Here is a 23,842-nt window from a genome sequence, read left to right as displayed (position 1 = left end):
TGTACAAATAAAAGAAGAAACCCCTCTATTCCATATATTATGGAGTACATCTCTCTATATGGTATGCAGCCATTGGACAAGCCCTAACAAGAACAAGGCACCTCCGGGATTAGGGTATATGGCCAGTATATCACAGCAGTATCCTTGCATGTAGCATTGTAGTCCTGTGTAGCTCAGTTGGTAGAGCGTCAGGGTTGTGGGCCCTGTGTAGCTCAGTTGGTAGAGTGTCAGGGTTGTGGGCCCTGTGTAGCTCAGTTGGTAGAGCGTCAGGGTTGTGGGCCCTGTGTAGCTCAGTTGGTAGAGTGTCAGGGTTGTGGGTCCTGTGTAGCTCAGTTGGTAGAGTGTCAGGGTTGTGGGCCCTGTGTAGCTCAGTTGGTAGAGTGTCAGGGTTGTGGGCCCTGTGTAGCTCAGTTGGTAGAGTGTCAGGGTTGTGGGCCCTGTGTAGCTCAGTTGGTAGAGTGTCAGGGTTGTGGGCCCTGTGTAGCTCAGTTGGTAGAGTGTCAGGGTTTTGGGCCCTGTGTAGCTCAGTTGGTAGAGTGTCAGGGTTGTGGGCCCTGTGTAGCTCAGTTGGTAGAGTGTCAGGGTTGTGGGCCCTGTGTAGCTCAGTTGGTAGTGGGTTTGATTTTCACAGGTGGGATGTGAGGTCGTACTCCAGAAGATTGTCAGCGACATGGCTTATAGGTAAAAGTTTCTAAGAACAGCCCTTATCTATATTGTTATATACCACACCCCATAGTGGCTCATTTCTTGACTGTGTGAAGGACTATCCCTTAAGTACAGGGCAGGATTAGTCAGCTCAAGGTGTACTCTAGCAGGGTGTGTTGTTTCCGCCCTGCCTCCCTCATTACTGGGTGCCTCTGGGCCCTCTTTAATCTATTCATCCATATTTGTCTACTTAAGCTTCCACTTGCCCTTTCTCTCCATCTTCCTCCATATCTCTGTCTCTCCCTCTTGCCTTATTTTGCCTTTCGCCGTCCATGTCTCCCTATCGCTTTCTTTCTCCTGGTCAACTCTCTCCCTCTCCACTCTGCCCCCTCTCTCTTTCTATTTCCTATCTCTGTGCATGTTAGTGTGGTTGTCCTTATTTGGCTCCTCAGAGAGTAAGAGTTCATGTCAGCACACCGATATGTTTGTGTGTTATGTGTTTGTGTTCGGGTGTGTGTGTGTGTGTGTGTGTGTGAAGTGCCTCAGTGTGTTTCCTCCTGACTGTGACTCACCGCTCGGCTGACTCACACGTCGCTAACAAAAACACCATTACCATGGAGACAGAGACTCCCGCCCTTCCTACCCCCTTCCTCTATCCTGGTTTCCCTGGCTCTGGTTTCTCCTGCCGGCATTACTGGGGCTCGGCTGAATAGATGGCACTCCAGCCTGAGCCGGCAGGAGGAAAAGAACAAGGGAGCTGGAGAGACACAAATAGGTAGACAGTGAGAAAGTCAACAACAAAAAAGACAGGAGGACAGACAGACACGGAGAGACAAAGACAGTGAGCACATGAAGAAGACTGAGACAGACCCAAAGAGACGGACAGTGAGAAAATGAAACAAAAAACAGTGGCGAGAAACAGTGTGACAGAGACGCAAAGAGGCAGACAGTGGGCAGATTACGAATAAGACAGTGGGACGGAAAGACATTGAGAAAGGGAACCGAAGAGACTTAGGCAGACACACGGACAGAAGACAGAAGCAGAGAACCAGAGAGATGTTTGCAAAGGAAAAGATGGAGAGAGAAATGAAATAGACGAGTTTTGCAAGAGCGAGCAATCACCTAAAACCCATTAACAATGGAGGCTAAACCTGCCTTCATAAAGCCTGCATGTACAGGGACGGGTTGAACAGCAATGCCCACCTGTGGATCCTTTCGTCTTGCGTTTTTTTTTACTGCTCTGATAAATTGCTGCCTGCTTTGAACTCACCCATCTTTGATGTTGTTGCCTGGCGTCAGAGCCAGAACATAGCCATTCTCCACCAGCGCCTCTGGGGGGGGGACCTTCTGATGTGTCCTTGTGAGGCATTGTATTACCACTCAGTGAGGACAGAAAAAAAGAAGCATTTGATTTGCAAAGGCGAAAAGCGGGGCTGAAACCTGAAAACCAGATACTTTCAGTTTCTTCCAAAGGCCACAAACCACACAGACATTTTATGTCCTGCAAAAATCCTAAAAATCCTATAACATAACCCTAACCATAACCTCACTAGCAATGATGTCCAACAACATTCATTGTGTAGAAGGTGTGTATGTTTAATAAATATAAAAATAAATAAATCTGCAGTACCTGCCAAGTCTGAACGAAGATACAATTTGAATACATCTTGATTTTCATTTGAATCAAGTGCATTGCTTGTAACTGAATGATCAAATTAACTAAACAAAAACGGCTATCTTCTACTGTAACCTCTAACCCTAATTTGATACCTAAACGCAGTTGTAACTTTTACCGTAAACCTCTGAACCAGAAACAGCCTTATCTCATGCGGACTGGTTAAATCCATATAAGGAAAACATTTTCTTATTTTAATATCTCTGAAGGGATTTTTGGTCATAACTAGGATAGTAAAACCTGTATACACACATACACACCTACAAATTATTTTCTGTTGTTGGTTGCTCCACCTAGTGAAATTAATGTGTATTGTTGATTTTGTTAGGTACTATTAAATACAAGACTGTCTTATAAACATCTTAACATCACAGTCTCACCAATCAACATTTCATCACTATGCCCCCACAACAAGACAATTTTCTGAACTCACAGTTTTATATGGATACTGGAAATATTATAGACAAACGTCAATATTTTTTTTTTCTGGAGCCTGTGTTATTGATGTCGTGTAGGCCAGATCAATTCCTGGCCTACTGCTGGAATTGGAAAATAGGTCATTTTTCTATGTTTGAAGGACCTGGATTCATTTTTGACGTTGACGTTTAATTATGTGAACCACCTGCACATTCCCTATGCATTCAATCTAAAGAAACGGTTTGAAACAGGCAGGGACTGGTCCAATAAATGCTCAGTTTCATTTTCAGTTGAAAAAGGTGTCTCTACCATGAATGAGACCTACGTAAACATGTCATCACTGTGTTGTCACTGTCTGACCCCTAACTTAACCTTTCACTGACCCCTGACCTTTGTATTAACTGGCTTTCTGGGAAAGCAGGATGACACACACACACACACCACCAACTAGTCATTCAGTGTCTATGCTATAAGTCTAGTACAAACAGACTGAAGCGCAGGGGTAGACAATAAAGCACCCACACATTTTTGGAGACTATTTCACACTTGACCGAACACAGGCAAATGCTCTTTCTAACACAAACACGCGCACTCTTCTGAAAAAACACTCCCCGGAACTCTGGGTGACCTCTAACTGAGCTGAAGACTCACGGCAGCTGGACGCACAAGTTCATTCTGGCAATAGAGTGAATCCATACGCCAGCACTTCTAATCCTCAGGGATGGAGGGGTGAGGGCCAGAATGAGAGAGAGGGAGAAAAAGGGAGAAGGGGGTGTGAGAGGAGGAGGTGGGAAACACAGTCAGTAACTCAGAGTCTCAGCTGTAGATTAGCTCATTGAACAGATGAGACCCCGCTCAGTAAAACAAGAAACAGGCAAGCCTAGTTCAGCCGGCCCGCAATAGAAAGGGTTGCCATGGCGAGATTCAAACCCGAGTCGATAACATGGAAAGCTGTGTCATTAACCACTACACCAAGGAGCTGTACATTTGCTGGGTGTCAGTATAGCCTTGTCTAATCCTCAAAATCCACTTCTGCTACTGGCCGTTTTAATAGTTAATTGGTCATTCATGAATGACATTGATACAGTTAAACTGACTAACATTTCTTACTAAGTTTAACTCCACCACAAATAGTGGCTATGTATGGCGTTTGCCACTGGCCGTTTGAACAGCTTATTAGCCAGTAATAAGCTTTACCGGTATCTACTAACTTACTGGAATAGTCAGGAGAATTGAGAAATTGCTAGCGACTCTGCCAAAGCTATTTCATTTCATGGCATAAGAATGTATTCTTTTCCTTCATGGCAAAACAACATACTTTTTGCTTTCATTCATGAATTACATTTATACAACAACTATCAATAAAGGTGATAACTAACTTTTTCATCAAGTGAAAAGACTAGAGAATCGTGGAATCTACCAGAAATAATTAATAAATGTAATTGCTCTCAATAGATTTGAACGTAGGTCTTCCACATGAGAGGCACTGTCTTTAACCACTACACCACAGCATTACTCGTTTCAGCAATCGCCAGACTCCATTGAGGATTGTGTTACACTGACTAATGTTTCATATTAAGTTAACTCCACCACAGCGTCTATGAACTGTATTGCTTTTGCCACTGGCCGTTTAAACAGTAATAGGCTTACTAGTATCTACAAACTTCCTAGGAATAATCATAAGAATTGAGCAATTGCTAGTGAGACTGAAGATGAACTTTTCCATACCAGAAACAGTCACAATATAACCGTATATAGTTTCCGTTAAGGCTCACTATAACGTAACTACTGTATGTTGTAGCCAGCAAATGTGTTTGTCTATCCTGACCCAAAACGCATGCATGGATGCTTACTTTGAAAATCCACCAGAAACAGTCACAATATAACCATAAACTGTTTTATTTGAGGCTTACTATAATGTAGATACTAGCAACGTTAACGTCTATACGGAATAATTCATAATGCATACTTCGCTTCGCCTGCGAGGAGATGCGAACTTGGGACCTATAGATCACAAGTCCGTTTCTCTAACCACTACTCTATTTAACAAGGGATAGTCAGTGAGTCACTCAATAAGTGACATTCGCTCTTCTTAGCCGGCTCTGCATATCAAAGATATGACTAGACCCTGTAAACACAAGATGTTGAAAATCCCTCATTCATGTTGAAAATACTCTTTTACTCAGTAGCGAGACTCTAAGAGGAAACAGGGATGACAATGAGATCAAGTATTCAAGGACCAGATTGTCACACTTTATTGAAACAAAATGCAACATGCCGTATATATAACGTATATACATCAGTCATGTAGCATAGAATTCTGCTCAGGGTTTGACACCCAGCACATCATATGAAGCAACAGTATAAACCCTAATGAAAACACATTGGAGCAAGATCACTAAGAAATACATGAGAGACAACAAAGACAAACAATACAACTTCGGTACTTTAGTGAAGAGTAATAGTAATGACACGAATATGTATATTAACTAAAAATATATTTTTCTATAAATGAGAACAGTTAAGACATTTCTCTGTATCCTAGTCAGCACTGCATTCTACTTCATAGCCGACCCTTTGACCTGTGACCCAGACTTAGCCCAACCAGAGAGCTGCATTTCAGACCCAGCCGCTTGAACATTCTGGGGCACCAGGAACAATATTCACAACAAGTCCTGAAGCATGACGTTTAACTAGGATGAGATGCCCCAGTCCATAGTGATGAACTATTACATTATCACGTAAAAGGGTGAAATGATCCTAGATCAGCACTTGTACTCTCAGTGAATGAGAGACGTATGAACGCACACCCTCGGTAGACAGAAACAATGGATGGCAAAGGCAAACATTCCCTTCGAGCTCCATACTGTACATGTCCCCGTAAAACGGGACCAGTGATTTGATCCAAGGAATGTGCCTGTGTGTAGATCGTACCACAATACAAAGAGCCAGGGGCGGGGGAGCATGGGATTACTATTGAAAAGAGTGGATGACACACAGTCAGTCCTGCAACCTTTTTTACCCTCTGAGATGTGACAGTGGTTTAGTTTGGGGTGTCCCTAGCCCAGTTTTCACCTGGTTCTAACCAGCTTTTGTCTTAATCTTGTCCATATTCTCATTGTAATCAGATCTTACAAGTGTAAACAGATTTAATGTCAGGATGAAGGACATGTGAGAGGCCAGTTTTAATAGGGATTCTGTCTGTGTGTAGAACAGCTGTCCCCCATGCTAGTCCTAATCTTCTGTAAGCCCTGTAGTTCCCCGGTCCCATTGATTAGATCACAGACCATCTCTGGGTCTGGTCTCCAGGATAGGCCTCTACCATACCCACAGTACTTCACAATTGCTCAGAGTAACTCTGTTCCCAAATCTGACTGCACATTTTCTTTTTTTACACCAACTTCAAGATGTTAGGGCTCTGAATTAAAGGCTGGTCCCAGTTTAGTTTGTGCTGTCTGACTCTTATGTTCTCATTGTGTGACACCTCTTGACAATGATCATGGATTTAGACAAGACTGCACAGAGATCTGTTGACAGACTATATACAAAAATAAGGAAAGTGTCATCCCCTCTTATGCGAAACCGGGAAAAACAAGTGAGTCTCGAGTAGCTGTTAAAAAACAATGTCCGTTTCACTTTAGCATAACCTTAGCAAAACATTACATCACATCAACACTGCATGGTATACGACTTCATAGATTCATCCTCTGTGCTCACATGCCATCGTTGCTTATAATGTCCATATTGTTATTATAATGTCCATATTGTAATTATAATGTCCATGTTGTTAATAGAATTTGTATCTCTATTTCAGCAAAGGATTTGTGCTCCTGGATGGAGGTTCTTTCTAACTGGTAATACAGCATTGTCAATGTTCTAAACTAGCAACAGATGCTCATGTTTAATAAAGCACTCAAAGTCAATGTTAGATTGGAATAGCACTTTATAACTGAAGGCTTTACATAAGTGTTAAGTAGATATCATACTACTGGTCATATCCAAAGAGAATGTTAATTTCTATGGCTTTGATGTACTAGGTTTAGAACATGCTTGTGTTTCCCAAAACTCCTTTGTTTTCCAGAACTACTGGTTGAAAGACTCAGCAAAAGAAGAATCCTTAAGCTAAAAAAATTTTTTTTGGGTGAAAGTTAAAACTTTAACCATCACCTATCTTTCAGTTGTATGGTGGCTTCAGGTTGCTGTGTGTAACTAGCACCCCCTGGTGTACTAAACAGGCAATGTAAAAAAAAGTTGCCCAGAAAAGCATAGCATGGAATCCAAACAGATATTTTACTTTGTATTGATCTGCACTGCGTCCCATCTGGTTTAAGCAGACTAACTGCTTCAGTCTTCATTAAGTTCCTTTGATCGTATTCCAATAATACTCACCTAGCCATAATGCCCTGATTCATTTGGTCAGACTTGGATGATCAGGCTGGTATAACACTAATAGCCCCATAGAAACACAATTTTTCAATGAGTATTCCAATTCAAATAGTGTTCAGGATATCGGGATATGAATATTAAATGGCATATATTGTATATACACCAACATAATAGTGGAGAGGATGTTGAAGAGGATGTTTTTATGATCGTTTTTCATTAAATAAACAGTTGAGTAAAGCAGGCTAAAGGCTCAAGAGTCATAGCTGTCTGTGAGTATGTGCTCAATGTAGTATAAGCTTTATCATATGGACAAGGATAAGATGGAGTAAGTCTTTGGATTGTCTATGCATGTAAAACACCACATAATATATGAATACCAGTTCATATCCAACATTTGGAGAAAAACGTTCACGGCCAGAAATTACTAGACGACAGATGAAAAGATAGGAATACAAAATTAGAGATGATACAGAAGCAATGCTATTAAGCTTCTACTTTGTGCTTTATCTGGTGAATAAATGAGTTCAATCTGAGTTGCATCGATCATACAATTGAATCAAAGGAGGATGAGATATAACAATCTGGGCGTCTGTCCCTTCTCCAGACGTACAGGGTCAACAAAGACCCCAGGGGTAAAGATCAGGTCACAGTGCTGACAAAAGTCTCACAGTCTGTATTCCCGAAATCCATATAGGTGGGCTGGCTAACACTTTCTTATGGTTGGTTTATTTTCCTTTTTTGAAAATACAAAAATAACTTTCCTCCTCACTCCAGGACAGTCCTGAGAGAAGGTGGGATTTAGTGGTAGAAAATAATGGGAATGGAACTTTTCGGGAAAGGGGGATGATGGAAAGAAGGGAAGACGATGGGAGAATTACAAACACGCTGTAAATCTTGACTCTTTTACAGCTTTATTCCTGTCCAGCAGTCTATTTTGCAGAGCCAAACCCACTCTCTTTGGGATATGTGGACAGACACAGGACGAATAGGAGGGCTGAAGAGAAGGGGGGGGGGGTTACAAGTAGACTTCTTGATCTAGGCTCGAGTTCATTGTTCCTTCCAGTCTATTGGGGAAGCTCGAATTAGTCGCTAAGAAAAGCTTGCAGCAGCTGCTAAAGCAAGACAGAACCGGGCTGGAGTCCCGCTTGAACTTGTGGCCGGAAGGACAGTTTCAGAAGCTACTGAGAAACAGTCATTCTGGTATCCTCCCATTAAACAGGATGACGGTGGAGTAATGCGGTGGTGTCAGCAGGAGCCTGGTATTACTTTATATTGAAAGACAAATTGCTATTCTATACCAGCCAGTACACTGACACATTTAGTTCCTCCATCAACTTCCGACCGACGACGGACTTCAGAAGTTGCTGAAGAGCTCGTGTTTTTTGTCCCAGTCCATCTGAGGGGCCCTCTTCTTGGCTCTCTTGGCGTGGGCCTTCTCCTTCGCCTCCGCTGCCGTGGGACTCAGTAGCAGGCCGATCTCAGCGAAAGGGTCCCCCAGACGCCTTGACTCGTCCTCCCCCAGCTAGACACAATGATAGAGAGGCAACGGTTACCAGAGAGGAAGACTGTAGATGATCTCCGCTGTAAATTAAAACACAAACGCCTAATTTGGTGGGTGCGCGTTTCTTGCTGGGAAGCGCACGGTTGGAGTTCAGCGCATTCTCCAGTCAAAAAGCCATGATTGTGCAGAAAATAAGAACGTATGCTGTGTTATTTTGCCCTCAGTTTAAATTGTTAATGTTTCTGAAATCAGTTAACACCATGCTAGCCGGTGAGAGTTTCAAAAGAACAACATCTAAAAAGGTTTTTATTCCAATAGTTCTGAGAGTTTCTATTTCAGGACAAGCTTCTTTTCTTTGTTTCGCCATCAGGTTTTGTGGCCACACCTTTCTATGTTCCACTGACATGTTTACTGATGTGTTTCAAGCAGCAACAAAACAGGAGAGCAATGTAAAACTCAAAAATAATTGTCGTGCACAATTGCACATAATATGAATAAATGACCAGATAGCATCTTGTGGATAAAAAAAAAAAAAAAAAAAAGGATTTCTTAGTTATTTCATTGTTTCCCCCTACTGTCTCCCTCTAGTGCTGGAAATCATCTCCTACATTTCATAAATCTTCAAGGGTTTGTACCCCTAGTCCTTTTTTATAGGTTTGAGATGTAACTAATGAGATTTTCCATCTTGTCAGGAATGTTTACATATACAATTCCGGAAAAAATTGAGAGACCACTGCACCTTTCTTTCCTTTCCAAAAAAGTTCTTCATTTTAGCCCTTCTGTTTAAAACATTTCTGAAGATGTATGTGTAACCCAAGTAACTGGCATAGCCTTTAAGCCTATAAATTGAGGGTTAAGAAAAAACAAACAAAAAGCAGGTAAATAAAACTGCTGCTATACATCAGAGAAAATATACCCTTTGAGGGAAATACATTTAATAAATATTTAATAAATACCCTTTGAGGGAAAAAAACAATAACATTTGGTATTTTTCTTGCAAACTTCTAAATACAGCATCCGATTGATAACTGGAGAATTAAAAAACAAACAAACCAACAAAGGGACAAATTTAAAAACAAATAAAACAATGATCAGTTTCAGTACTATGTACATTTCTTTTGAGAATAAAATATGTCTGCAATTAGATCTGCAATCTAATTTGACCCGTACTTTGGCAGAGTTTGGAACCACCACTGTTAATAGACAGGAAATACACAAAAGCCACACACCTGCATGCTGTTGTCCAGGCTGCTCAGGTCCGAGTTCTGGGACTGGATGGAGCGGGTGGTGGAGCTCCCGTTGACCTGAGGACTGGGGGAGCCATTGGATATGGACGGACCTGCATAGTCTGGCAAGATTTCAGGGTTAACGCCATAATGACAGACAAAGCAATAACAACAGACAGGGCAGCGGAAATAAATATAAACAAGGATGTTGCATCTATTAATTGTTACAGTTTGTACTCTTAAAATGTTCATCCAGCACAGCCAGAAGATGACTGACCATCCCTCAGAGCCTGGCTCCTCTCTAGGTTTCTTCCTAAGTTTCGGGCACTTTCAGAGAGTTTTCCTAACCACTGGGCTTCAACCATGTTTTTGCTTGGTCTTTGGGGTTTCGGGATTGGGTGTTTTGTAAAAGCACTTTTTGACTATTGCTGGTGCAAAAAGGGCTTTATAAAATACATTTTGAGTGATTGACGTTGTTCACACTTTACCTTTGACATGACTGACCAACGGGGTGACGGCCATCTTCTTGAAGTGTTCGTCTGTGTCCGGGTCCACCACCAACAGCCTGGTCTCATCCCCTCCGCTCTTTATGAAAGCCACTACCTCTGCATGGCGCATTCCCTCAATGTTCACCCCATTCACCTGCACATGGGAGAAGACCCATTGAGAAAGAGAGTTAAGCGCCAGTGACACTAATAGCCTTTTTCTAACCACTTGTTTGTTTCCGTCCACATTGCGGTGTTTCTCGCCATCGTTCCTTGACAGTGATTGTCAACGGAGGCTTTGAGTGAATACAGTTGATTGCTCACAGACGCACATTGGATAGGGGAAGCGCTTGCAATCTCATTGCAGTGAAACATTCTTTGGTCTTCTCTACACACTGAGAACACATTTGAAAAGTCAAAACCATGGCAAAGCCTAAAATACAGCTCTGAAAAAATTAAGAGACCACTGCACCTTTTTCTTTCCTTTCCAAATAATTTGAAAAGGCAAGGTTTTGAGTCAGGAACAGAAGGGTTCAAATTAGGAGACCACTGCAAATTGAACGCCTCTGTTCCTCACTCAAAACTTTCCTTTTCAACTTTTTTGGAAAGGAAAGAAAAAGGTGCAGTGGTCTCTTAATTTTTTCCCAGAGCTCTAGATATCAAGACGATGATCTGAATATGCAAACAGCCACCTGGTCAAACCAGTAGAGGGTGCTATGCGCCAAAACATTTGTTTTCCACTTGAGCCAATGAGGAGTGAGGACAAAACCTATGAGCTGTCAGTCACACATCTTTGCTTGAGGATGAATAGAGAGTCAAGTGCTTTCTTTCCTCAATGATATCCAATAAAAAAAATTAAAAAAAAACATCCTAACCATTCCACATTAAAACAGGGATGAAACATAAACATGTCATAGACTAACAAAAAAAAAAAAAAGATTTATTTTCAAACATTACATTCCCCCCTCCATATGTCCACTTTTACATTGATTCAGCAACTTGTGAGTTCAACTCCAAAGACAGTTGGAAAAGAGTGCGAGGGGAGAGTGCGTGTAAGAGAAAATAAAGAGTTTGTAAGAAAGGTGAAAAGGTGCCCTCTCACCTTCACCTCAACCAGTTTCTCTGTGACTTTTTCTAGACCTACTGCCTGTTCCATTAACTCTATTCAGTGATGCTGTGGGGTGACACGGTGCCTTACCTGCCTTACCACTGACACGCCATCTAATATTGATGCAGAGCTTCTGCTCCGGCAATAGTGTGGGTTTCAGGTATCAGTGTCGGGGCGGGGGGGGGGGGTGTTAAAATACGGGGTTAAAATTCACTAACCCCGTGGCTTATAACACGGGAAGTCGGAGGTGATTGGCAAACACGCTCCTCTAATACAGTTTTGATAGCACGGCTAGCCGTCTGCCCCCTCATGACTAACTCACAGGTTTAAGTCCAGGGAGTGACTATGGTTGCTAGGCATGGACTAGGAGAAGAAGGAAAGGCGGGGAAGGAAAAAGAAAAAGTGAAAGAAGGCATTGAGTGAGAGAGAAAAGCTGGGGAGTTTGGGTGTGAGAGCGAAAGAAAGAGAACAACATAATGTCTAAGAGATGTGGGGAGCAGTATGCGCATCTGTTGTGTGTAGGAGAGGTAGAGAGAGGAAGATGGAGCGAAATATCCAAAACAATAACAGCAGATAGGAACGAAATAACAGCTGTTTGGCCATTCATTCCCTCTCTGTTAGAGTAGGTGTCACAAGGCTTTCGGGGGTCATCACAAACTGTTCAGAGCCTCATCCCATCACAACAGCGTAGTACAGGAGGAGGAACAGGTCCCCTTTGTGTTAGGTCAGGGGAGCAGATGTTGTCTCATGTTTCATAGGAGCAATGCTTAACGAGAAAACACAGCAATACAGCCCACTCAAGCTAATTAGGGTCACAGGGCTTTTGTTCAGTAGGTGACTATGCCACACAATAAAAGGGTGGCGCTGGACGGCCAAACATGATTTACATTGAGGTCGTTTTAAATGCTTTAGCAGTCGTTTTCAAGGCATTATCAGAAATGTTTGCTTATAGGTCGTTGACCATGGAATCATTACAAAGGTTTCACTTTGATCTTCGATGTGGGTTTGTGCGTATGCATGCAACACATCCTTAACACAGCCCTGAGAGGACAGCGCAGCCCTGGTCACAACACATCCTTAACACAGCCCTGAGAGGACAGCGCAGCCCTGGTCACAACACATCCTTAACACACCCTGAGAGGACAGCGCAGCCCTGGTCACAATACATCCTTAACACTGCCCTGAGAGGACAGCGCAGCCCTGGTCACAACACATTCTTAACACAGCCCTGAGAGGACAGCGCAGCCCTGGTCACAACACATCCTTAACACAGCCCTGAGAGGACAGCACAGCACTGTCACACTTCACCATGTCTCAGCCCGGGGGGTTTCCCTCTCATACACACTGTAACGCCAAGCGCTGACATCCAAACTGCTCCAGGTTAATGGAGCGAGACAGGAAATGGAGAGGGGGTGAGACTGAGAGAAAGAGAGTGAGAGATAAACAGAGGAAAATGATAGAGGGAGAGAGCATGAGGTCGCTTTGGCTATGACAGGACGAGCGAGTGAGGAGAGCCTCAACGTTGCCATCCTCATCGAAGCAAGAGGTCTGTCATGGGTCTTCACCTCGCTAACAAGCTGCTGACAGATGAACCAAGCAGTGTGTCGTAGCGCCCGTTGCTCTGTCAGGGACAACCTCCATTACCCACAGAGAATAACAACCACATAATCAACCCCCAGTCAGCCGCAGAGCCAGAAACACCTGTCTAAGGTTATGTAGGCCAAACCAAGGGCTCCGACTGCAGATCCAGTGGGTACAGTGGCCTAGCCACTTAGCCTTAACGTAGCGGTAGCTGACAGACCCAGCATTGGAACCACAAACTGATTGAAATAGGACCATCACTGACACTGAAAATATATGGAGAAAATGGCTCTGTGGCGCATCATGCTCGTGCTAAAAGTCGTCCGTAACATTTAACAATGCACTAAAGTGCTTTTCCAAGTTAAGCTACATGCACATGCAGAATAATTCGTTTTTTGGTGAAGATAGATCCGAAACCTTGACGGGCCAATCCCTTTGCATGTACATGATTTGTGTGAGTAAAGGTTGTAGTTCCGATAACACACTTGAATGGGGAGAACCAGGGTTTTCAGGAGGGGTTAAGCAATGGGGAGAACCAGGGTTTTCAGGAGGTGTAAAGCAATGAGGAGTACCAGGGTTTTCAGGAGGGGTAAAGCAATTGATGATTCCCCATTCACAGTACTGCATTTATACAAAAGTTGGTTTTGGGTGTTTGTCTTGTGTTTGTGTTCACAAAAACACTTTGCCTGCTGTGCCTGTGGGACTGCTTACACATCCAAGGTGAAACCTAATTAACCACCCAGGCTTATGATCAGGCTTGGCTACTGACAACTGTGGACAATGCAAGTATTCCATGAGATAATAATAATAATAATAATAATAATAATAACAACAACTTAATTTGTTCAGCACTTAAGTACAATTACACAAGCAGCTTTACACACAGTAAAAATTGAAATACATAAAAATAATAATACAAATATACAGCTCTGAGACCACTGCACCTTTTATTTTCTTTCCAAAAAAGTTGAAAAGGAAAGTATTGAGAGAGGAACAGATGCGTTCAATTTGCAGTGGTCTCTTAATTTTAACGCTTCTGTTCCTCACTCAAAACCTTCCTTTTCAACTTTTTTGGAAAGGAAAGAAAAGGTGCAGTGGTCTCTTAATTCTTTCCAGAGCTGTATATATAAAAACATTATTTAAAAAGAAAAATGTAAAAGTAGTAAAAAAAATATAGAGTTACAAAATTATTAAATATCTGTAAAAGCCATCTTATAAAAAGGCATTTTTAGGTAAGATTTAAAATAATTAACTGAAGTAGCATCTCTGACATTCTGTGGTAGGCTGTTCCAGAGTTTAGGGGCCCATACAGCAAAGTCCCTTTAGTGTTCAGTCTAGCCTCCGGAACAGCCAGAAATCCTTTTTCAGCTGATCTGAGAGGCCTAACAGGGCAGTATGTGTTGAGCATGTCACTAATGTAATCAGGTACCAGATCATGTAGTGCCTTAAAAGTGATACATTGAATTTTAAATTCTACTCTGAAATTCACCGGTAAACAATGTAGAGCTGACAACACTGGGGTTATATGAGACCTTTATTTAGTCCTTGGAAGTCTGGCAGCTGAATTCTGTTCAACGTGAGGGGCTTACTGTTGAGGCATGTAAACAAAGTATTACAGTAGTCTGGACAAGATGGATCCATTAATGGATCCATTTGCATCCATGAGCTAGTTAGCTTTTTCTCTGTCAAACTGATCCCATTATTTAATTCAAGTTAATGGGAAAACATCACCAAATTCACAGAGAATACATTACTTAGGTTGAATAAATGATTATCCAAGCCACTGCTTCATATTAGTTGTTAAACATAGAGAACTGATCCTGTATATTGGCCAGCAGGATGGGTTTCTGGTCAGATGGTCTGCTTCCGGACATTTTTATAGTTTCTTACATTCTTCTTATTAGATATTTAATCCAATTCAGATATTGTGTACCATAGTTACATAATTATGTGAATTCTATAAACCAGTGTTTTTCAACCCTGCTCCTGGAGGCCCCCTGCCCTGCATGTTTCAGATCTCTCTCTGCCCTCCCATACCTGATGTAGCTCATCAAGGACTGGATAATGAGCTGATCATTTGAATCAGGTGTGATAGAGCAGGGAGAGACCTAGAACATGTAGGGCAGGGGGGGGGGGGGCAGGAGCAGGGTTTAAAACCACTGCTATAAACTAAAAAAGCCTATTTGGATTAAATCAGTTTAATTTCTCAGATATGTCAGATTTCAGCAAAACAAATATTTTGGGAATGTTTATCAAATCTGTGACTGAATACAGGACTGATTTCAGAGCGATCTTAGAGGACAGGTGTCTAAATCATCTTTCTTGTGATTTATGAAGTGGTTGAGACTCCTAGTGTGGAGTCCATTCATGTAGGGAAGGAAAAGGCCAAGGCTTTTCACTGCGTTGTGATCAGAAGAGGACACTTACAGTAAACAGGTGCGTTACCTACAAAGACCTTATTGAATGCGATTTTGCAGAATGTCACAGATGGCTGTTGAATGGCACTCTACAGGCATATTGTATAGGGGGTAGATGGAAGCATATAAATAGAATTCCATTTGTATGGGCTGAAGAGCCAAGCAGACACTGACAGTGCATGTATGGTGTTCTTACAGTATCTAGGGAGTGGGGAGCCCAACACAATTACTGAAAAAGAACAACACTGCCAACACTATTGACAACTTACAATGACAAGTAGCCTATAGGAAAATGTGTTTGAAAAAAGATATTCTTGCCAATATGGGTGATGGTGAACTGATGTCTACCATAATCAAATTACTAGCTAAACTAGTTAAACAGGTAATACATGTGAAACAAAATAATATTAATAAACCCATTCCATTTATCTGCATCGTATCAATCTAGGGAAATGTATTGCAATATACATTTTCCATATTGCCAAGCATTTCAGTGGAATTCCCTGCAAGCTGCCTTAACCTATTCTGAAACCAACTGGAACCCAATGAAACCCCATTTGATATCCCTGGTAGGGAAATGTCCGTGAGTGTGTGACTTTATATATACATACAGCCGTTATACACACTTCTGTTTCAATGTTTGGGGTCACAAAGAAGTTTATTTGTTTTTGAACGAAAATAAAAACAAGTGTCCATTAAAATAACATTGCATTGATCAGAAATGCAGTGTAGAATTTGTCAATGGTGTAAATGACTATTGTAGCTGAAATAATATCTATACATGGAATATCTATACAGATGTACAGAGGCCCATTTTCAGCAACAACCCCTCCCATGTTCCTGTGGCACATTGGGTTTGCTAATCCCTAATCATTTCAAAAGGCTACTTGACCATTAGAAAAGCCTTTTGCGATTATGTTAGCACCACTGAAAACTGTTGTGCTGATTAAAAAAGCAATAAAACTGGTCAGTCTGAAGGCTATTCCATATGAGCAATTGCCAAGAAACTGAAGATCTCGTACAACATTGTGTACTACTCCCTTCACAGAACAGTGCAAACTAGCTGCAAAAAGCATGAAAGTCAATTCACGGAGCATATAGCACAAAGATAGGGAGTCTACTTTCATTGTCTGCTATTTCCATTGTCCTCTGTATAGACAGACACAGGAAGCTAACTCCCATAGCTAAAGCACTGTCAATGCTTCCTGTTGCTGGACTGTCAGAGAGACATCAATGCATTGAAAACAACTTCTGCCTCTGCCTCCAGCGGGTGTGCCCTTTCTATGTTACACATTAAGTACAGACAGGACCGGGATGGAATGGGATGTGTGTGTGTGTTGCACTGTTTCACTGTATAAGACCCTATTAGGTTTGTACTGTTCCACTGTATTAGACTATTAGGTTTGTACTGTTCCACTGTATTAGACTATTAGCTTTGTACTGTTCCACTGTATTAGACTATTAGGTTTGTACTGTTCCACTGTATTAGACTATTAGGTTTGTACTGTTCCACTGTATTAGACTATTAGGTTTGTACTGTTCCACTGTATTAGACTATTAGGTTTGTACGGTTCCACTGTATTAGACTATCAGGTTTGTACTGTTCCACTGTATTAGACTATTAGGTTTGTACTGTTCCACTGTATTAGACTATTAGGTTTGTACTGTTCCACTGTATTAGACTATTAGGTTTGTACTGTTCCACTGTATTAGACTATTAGGTTTGTACTGTTCCACTGTATTAGACTATTAGGTTATGTATGGTATGGATTCTAGTAATACTAAAAGCTATTGAAAATTTAGTTCAGCTTTGTTAGATTCTGTATGTCTCAGAGTGACTTGTGTGTCACCCTGTGAATTTGAACTGTGTTTGTTGGGTCTAACTCCAGATCTGGTTCTGATTTGGCCCTGATGTACTTCTTTGGGGTCAGGGCTCATGGGAATGTGTCTGGTGCCCTGATTGAGCGGGTATATGGTGAGCAGGGTCAACCCGTCTGCCCCAGAGGGGAGAAAACAGAAAGATGAATTACAGAATGAATGATGGCTGTATAGTATGGGTAGTGTTTATGATGCCTGTACAGTACATGTAACGTTAAGTGTGAGATCTATAATGGATAATCCATGTTCTGTCATCATCCACAATCTATCATCCATAATCTTCTCTCCCAGCGGGGTGTCCGTAATGTGTACATCCTGTCCTCTCCTCCTTCCCTATACTCTTCTTCCTCCAACTTCCATCCCTCTAATATGGTTTTCTTCGTCACACTCACACTGTGTGTTACCCCCCTTCCTGGTAAAACCAGACATATTTATATCTATGATATACCTCTATTATATTTAGATTTCTCCCGTGCATCTCCTGTGCCTCTATCCTGTAGTCCCTCTGTTTCTTTCTTGTCTGGGTCCTCAAGTCAAACTGACAAACAGACTTTCGTCCCTTGCATGCATGCGCATATATTAGTTTAAAATATACAGTCTTTCCATATATTATTTTTGAGTACAGAATAGGCAAAAACATTTCATACATTGATTTCACTGAGAAATAATTAGTGGGAACAAGATTTCCTGAATCCGATGAATTTCTGGGATTGGAATGGCCATTTCATTTTTCAAACTAACCATTTTTCAAATGAACCCTGATTCGTTTTTGGGACAAACAAATCTGAAAATGTATTTAGAGACCCCAAAAGTTTGACATGCATAGCTTTCTCATTCTGCGGGCCTGCACTCCCCCCAGGGACTCCCCCACACGGGACGGGGCTAAACCAGGCACATGTGACCCGGCACACTCATGACGTATGAGCGTTAAGCTCACTGCCACGCATCAACAAACATAAGCATCAGACAAACACATGAACACACACACACACTCACACACACACACACACTGATCCACAAGCCCAAACATTCAAGCCAGCCCCAAAGTTCAGTACGTACAGTACCTGGGGGACTAGGAGGCATCTTCTGGTCACAACGTGTACACATGTTCAGTCACCCTCTCACTGACATTTTCTAAAAAACTCTTTCATTCGAGTGTTCCAAAAGGAAAAGAATGCCTACCTCATTTCTCAAAACAACTGGAAAATACCTGATATATGCCTGCCTCGTTACCTCTTACCCTCGGGGTAACATTTAAATCTCTCCTGGTCCATTTATCCATGATCAACATCAGATTTCACTCTCCTCACCTCTCCACTTTCTCCACGCGTTCCTCCCCCACCTCCTCCCCTTCTCTTCCTTCCACTCCTTCTCCACAAACTGTCTCCACAACCTCCACAACCCTGTACCACAACCACCCATTCTCGTGTATTTCTTGATGCTGCGGTAGAAATCGAACCTCAGCTCACCTCTATCAGTCTATCCTGCGGCCTGAGTCCAGCGCGGTCGGCTGGTGACCCTGGGTCCAGGGAGCGGATGTATTGGCCCGGTCGAGACTTTTCACTGTGCAGGTTGAAGCCGTAGCCCGTCTCGGCCCGGACCAGGTGACACAGTCTTGGGAGCAGGTCTGATGGGTCAACCGGTGCCGCCGTCACCTGGGAATGGGCCTGGGCTAATGCCTCCTACAGGGAACACAGAAAACGATACGTCATTTCTTACAGTGTGGTCATACAGTACGCATAAGGTGTATCGTTTTTAAGGCGAACAAAGAAGTTTGAGACTACGGCATATATCCCTTATTGATCGTTTGTGGTTTCGAGCAACCAAACAGCTTTATGTATCAACCAACAGCTCTTTCTACCAACTGCAGTTATGCTTTATTCTACAACTATATTAGATATACACGGATCAGCCATAACATTATGACAACCTGCCTAATATTGTGTAGGTCCCCTTTTGCCGCCAAAACAGCCTTGACCCGAGGCATGGACTCCACTAGACCTCTGAAGGTGTGCTGTGGTACCTGACACTAAGACGTTAGCAGCAGATCCTTTAAGTCCTGTACGTTGTGAGGTGGGTCCTCCGTGGATCGGACCTGTTTGTCCAGCACATCCCACAGATGCTCGATTTGAACAGGGATCAGGGGAATTTGAAGGCCAAGTCAACACCTTGAACCCGTTGTGTTCCTCAAACCATTCCGGAAAATGTTTTGCTTTGTGGCAGTGTGTATTATCCGGCTGAAAGAGGACAATACCATCAGGGAACACCGTTGCCATGAAAGGGAGCCACATGGTCTGCAACAATGCTTAGGTAGGTGGTACATGTCAAAGTAACATCCACATGGCAGGACCCAAGGTTTCCCAGCAGAACAAGTGTCACACTGCATCTGCAGATTTGCCTTCTTCCCATAGTGCATCCTGGTGCCATGTATTCGCCAGGTAAGCAACAAACCCGGCCATCCAGGTGATGTAAAAGAAAACTTGATTCATCAGACCAGGCCATCTTCTTCCATTGCTCTGTGGTCCAGTTCTGATGCTCACGTGTCCATTGTAGGTGCTTTCAGCAGTGGACAGGAGTCAGCATGGGCACCCTTTCTAGTCTGCGGCTACGCTGCCCCATACGCAACAAATAGCGATCAACTGTGTGTTCTGACACCTTTCTGTTAGTACCAGCATTAACTTTTTCAGCAATATGAGCTACAGTAGCTCGTCTGTAGGATCGGACTGCATGGCCCAGCCTTCGCTCCCCATGTGCATCAATGAACCTGTTGCCGATTCATTGCTTTTCTGTCCCTAGACCACTTTTAATAGGTACTGACCACTGCAGACCAGGAACACCCGACAACAGCTGCAGTTTTGGAGATGCTCTGACCCAGTTGTGCAGCCATCACAATTTGGCCTTTGTCAAAGTCACTCAGATCCTTATGGTTGCCCATTTTTCCTGCTTCTAACGCATCATATTTGAGCACAGAATGTTCCGATGCTGCCGAATATATCCCACCCACTGACAGGTGCCATGATAACGGGATTATCAGTGTTATTGGTTAAACTAATTGGTTAAATTCTACTTTAAGAGTTCACCAATGAGTTAGAGGCTCGGCTTCAGATGCAAATGTCAGGCAAGGATTATGTTAGTGCAGAAATGGATAAAACTGCGTCAGTGCCACCAGGAAGAAACAACAGTGTTGTTAGTCCCCCGGCACAGCTCCCGAAGCCGGGCAAGAACTTTCGCTTGGTCACTGGGAAGAGTCGCTGCTAGAGCCGAGTGAGATTTTCAACAGGTTTTCCCCACTGGAGTCGTAGTCAAGGCCCGAGCTGTCTTCGGAGGGGAATAATCGGCAGGCATTTTCTACCGGTGGCCCGGGAAAACTGAAAACTTTAGGCATCGGCGATTCCATTACCCGCAGTAATAGACTAAAGAATCAGCCGGCGATCGTACACTGTTTACCGGGGGGCAGAGCCACCGACGGGGTTGGTGCTAGCGAAGGCTAAAACTGGCAAGTATGGAGAGTACAGAGATATTGTTATTCACGTTGGCACCAACGACGTTAGGATGAAACAGTCAGAGGTTACAAAGCAGAACATAGCATCAGCGTGTAAACTAGCTAGAAAGATGTGTCGGCATCGAGTAATTGTCTCTGGCCCCCTCCCAGCTAGGGGTAGTGACGAGCTCTACAGCAGACTAGCGCAACTCGCTGGCTGAAAACTGAGTTCTGCCCCGTAGCAGGAGGTAGAGTTTGTAGATAACTGGCTCTCTTTTTGTGACTCTACCCAGAAATAGGGCCAAGCCTGATCTGCTGAAGAGCGATGGACTCCATCCTAGCTGGAGTGGTGCTCTACTTTTATCTAGGAACATTGACAGGAGTCTCACTCCTATAGCCTCACCATGAGATAGGGTGCAGGTCAGGCAGCAGGCTGTTAGCCAGCCTGCTGGCATAGTGGAGTCTGTCAATAGCATAGCCAGAGTAGTTAGTACAGTTTTACCTATTGCAACTCTGACTCGTTCCAGGCTGAGAAAAGTTAAACCAGGAAGTGCTAACAATAGCAACCTTATTAAGATAAAGCATCCCTCCACCTTGGTCATAAATAAAAATGACTGTATCACCTCGTATCTCAAAATGGGACTCCTAAATATTAGATCCCTTGCTCCAAAGGCAGTTGCGGTAAATTAATTAGATGTTATTGGCTTGTGTGAAACGTGGCTAAGCCTAATGAATTCACTGACCTAAATGAGGCCTCTCCTCCTGGCTATACTAGTAATCATATCCCCTGTGCATCCCAAAACGGAGGGGGTGTTGCTAATATTTATGACAGTAAATATAAATATAGTCTCAAACACATCACTGGTTTTCATTCTTTTGATGTTTTACTCATGAAAGTTAACCAGGCTGATACATTGTTTTACATAGCTACTATTTACAGGCCCCCCACGCCATACACAATGTTCCTCAATGAGTTTCCATGACCTTGTAGTCATGGAAGATAGTATTCAAATTTTTTTATGAAAGATATCAGTTTGTATGTGTGGATAACATATCCTCTGACAAATAAAAGGTATGTTTTGGTGTTCCTCAAGGCTCAGTTCTGTGCCCATTATTGTTCTCACTATATATGCTGCCTCTGGGTGATGTAATCCGGAATCACAATTTTCACTGTTATGCTGATGACACACAGTTATATATTTCAATGAAGCATGGAGAAGCCCCAGAATAAGCTACTTTGGAAGCATGCGTTTCAGATATTAGGAAGTGGAAGACAGAGAACTTCTTGCTTTTAAACTCAAGAAAAACATAAATGCTTGTTTTAGGACCCAAGAAACAAATAGCGTTGTTAGCAGATCTCACTGTGAACCTCGACGGCTGCATTTGTCGTATCCCAAAAAACTGTAAAAAACCTAGGCGCTACCCTTGACCCTGACCTCTCCTTTGAAGAACATATAAAATATGTCTCAAGTGTTGCTTATTTTCATCTTCGAAACATTGCAAAAAATCTGAAACTATCTATCAAAAACTGATGCAGAAAAACTAATCAATGCTTTTGTTACTTCTAGATTAGATTACTCCAATGCTCTTCTTTCCGGTTACCCTGACAAATCAATAAATAAACTTAAATAAGTGCTGCACACGGCTGCTAGAATCCCAACTAGAACAAAAAAATGTGAACACCTTACTCCATACTAGCCTCTTTACACTGGCTGCCTGTTAGGGTTAGGGCTGCTCCTACTTACCTTGCTGAAATGATCCATCCATACATACCTACACGTAACCTTAGATCGTAAGATGTAGGCCTTTTAATTGTACCTAGAATCTCTAAACAAACAGCTGGAGGCAGGGCTTTCTCTCACAGAGCTCCACTACTGTGTAATGATTTGCCAATTAAGGAAATGCAAACTCAGTGCAAGTTAGATATATATGAGAATGGACCTCAAACGTAATAAGAATCAAAAAGGGGCTTCTGACAGAACAGAAGATTTCCAACAGTATATGTAATGCATGAGACATTTACAGTTTGAATATTCAACAAGTGAAGACAGACAAGACAAACACTAAATTCCCTGGGTGATTAAACAGATGGCTGGAAGGTGTGGGTTTTGACAAGACAGGAGTGTGAGGAGGTGCGTTCGCTCAGTGGCTCATAATAGACCAGGGATGTTGAACACCGGTTCCGGGAGGGAGGTGAAACGGTTGCAACCGTCGGGTTCCTTGGCAAAGATGGAACCGAATGAGGAACCATTACAATATCATGATTTGGACTGATGGAAATTCATCAATACTATATGTATGGGGTCTTGCAGTACAGCTGAATTGAACACTTACCACACTCAAGGTAAGACCTGATAATGCTAGAACCATTCAACATTTTATAGCAAAATGAACCAATGTTTTGTTGAGTATATTCAAAACAGTTGACACTGAGCATCTAGGTTTATTCACCGGCCCCCTGTCCCTCAGCCTACCACTCAAGAGTCACAGCCAGCAGAGTGCTACACTGAGTTTCGATAACACAATACACTTAAGTCATTTTTACTTAGACGTGGGGTAACCGCACTTTTGGGGCATGATAATGAGCAACAAACTTTTCATCTCATATTTGGAAACCCATAAAATGCCTTTTAGCAGACCAGCCCATAAAAGAGCTTGGAAAACTAAAATAGGTGAGGTATAAGAGGGCATCCATGCTAGAAAAAAAAAACTATGATTAGCATGGCACACCAAGTGAAGTATAATATCAAATGATTAATTTTCCCATTGGTCAGAGTTTGAAATGGACAAATGTACAATTTTCTGCAAATACTGCAATTTTTTACCGACTTTACTTAGATTGTTTAATTGAAAACAAAAAGTTAATAGCACAATGAGATGTCCCAGACAATCACTAATATGTGCGAAATTCTATATATAAACACTAAGATGTGTAAAATGCTATATTTACACTAACTGCAGCTATAGTTAATGAAAGGCCTGTCTTTTCTTTACTTAATGAACCGGTAGGGCCTGAAGATTTCAAATGGGGTCTCTGTAATG

General features: G+C 42.4%; 1 protein-coding gene across 2 annotated transcripts in view; it reads right to left on the bottom strand.

The window, feature by feature from the left end:
- Window positions 1–6,123: 6,123 nt before the first annotated feature.
- LOC105012884 (Na(+)/H(+) exchange regulatory cofactor NHE-RF2) overlaps window positions 6,124–23,842 on the bottom strand; it is a 55,834-nt gene continuing 38,115 nt past the window's right edge. For both annotated transcript variants that reach the window (XM_029123685.2, XM_029123686.2), the window contains 4 exons: window positions 18,789–19,001; window positions 10,339–10,492; window positions 9,854–9,972; window positions 6,124–8,645 (listed from right to left, as the gene is read on the bottom strand). In XM_029123685.2, coding sequence (XP_028979518.2) covers window positions 8,478–8,645; window positions 9,854–9,972; window positions 10,339–10,492; window positions 18,789–19,001 — 654 coding nt within the window. In that variant the 3' untranslated portion in view covers window positions 6,124–8,477. The remainder of the gene's footprint in view (window positions 8,646–9,853; window positions 9,973–10,338; window positions 10,493–18,788; window positions 19,002–23,842) is intronic.

The sequence above is a fragment of the Esox lucius genome, chromosome 11, assembly GCF_011004845.1.
Source record: "Esox lucius isolate fEsoLuc1 chromosome 11, fEsoLuc1.pri, whole genome shotgun sequence".
NCBI lineage: Eukaryota > Metazoa > Chordata > Actinopteri > Esociformes > Esocidae > Esox > Esox lucius.
This window is presented reverse-complemented; position numbering and strand designations above follow the sequence as displayed.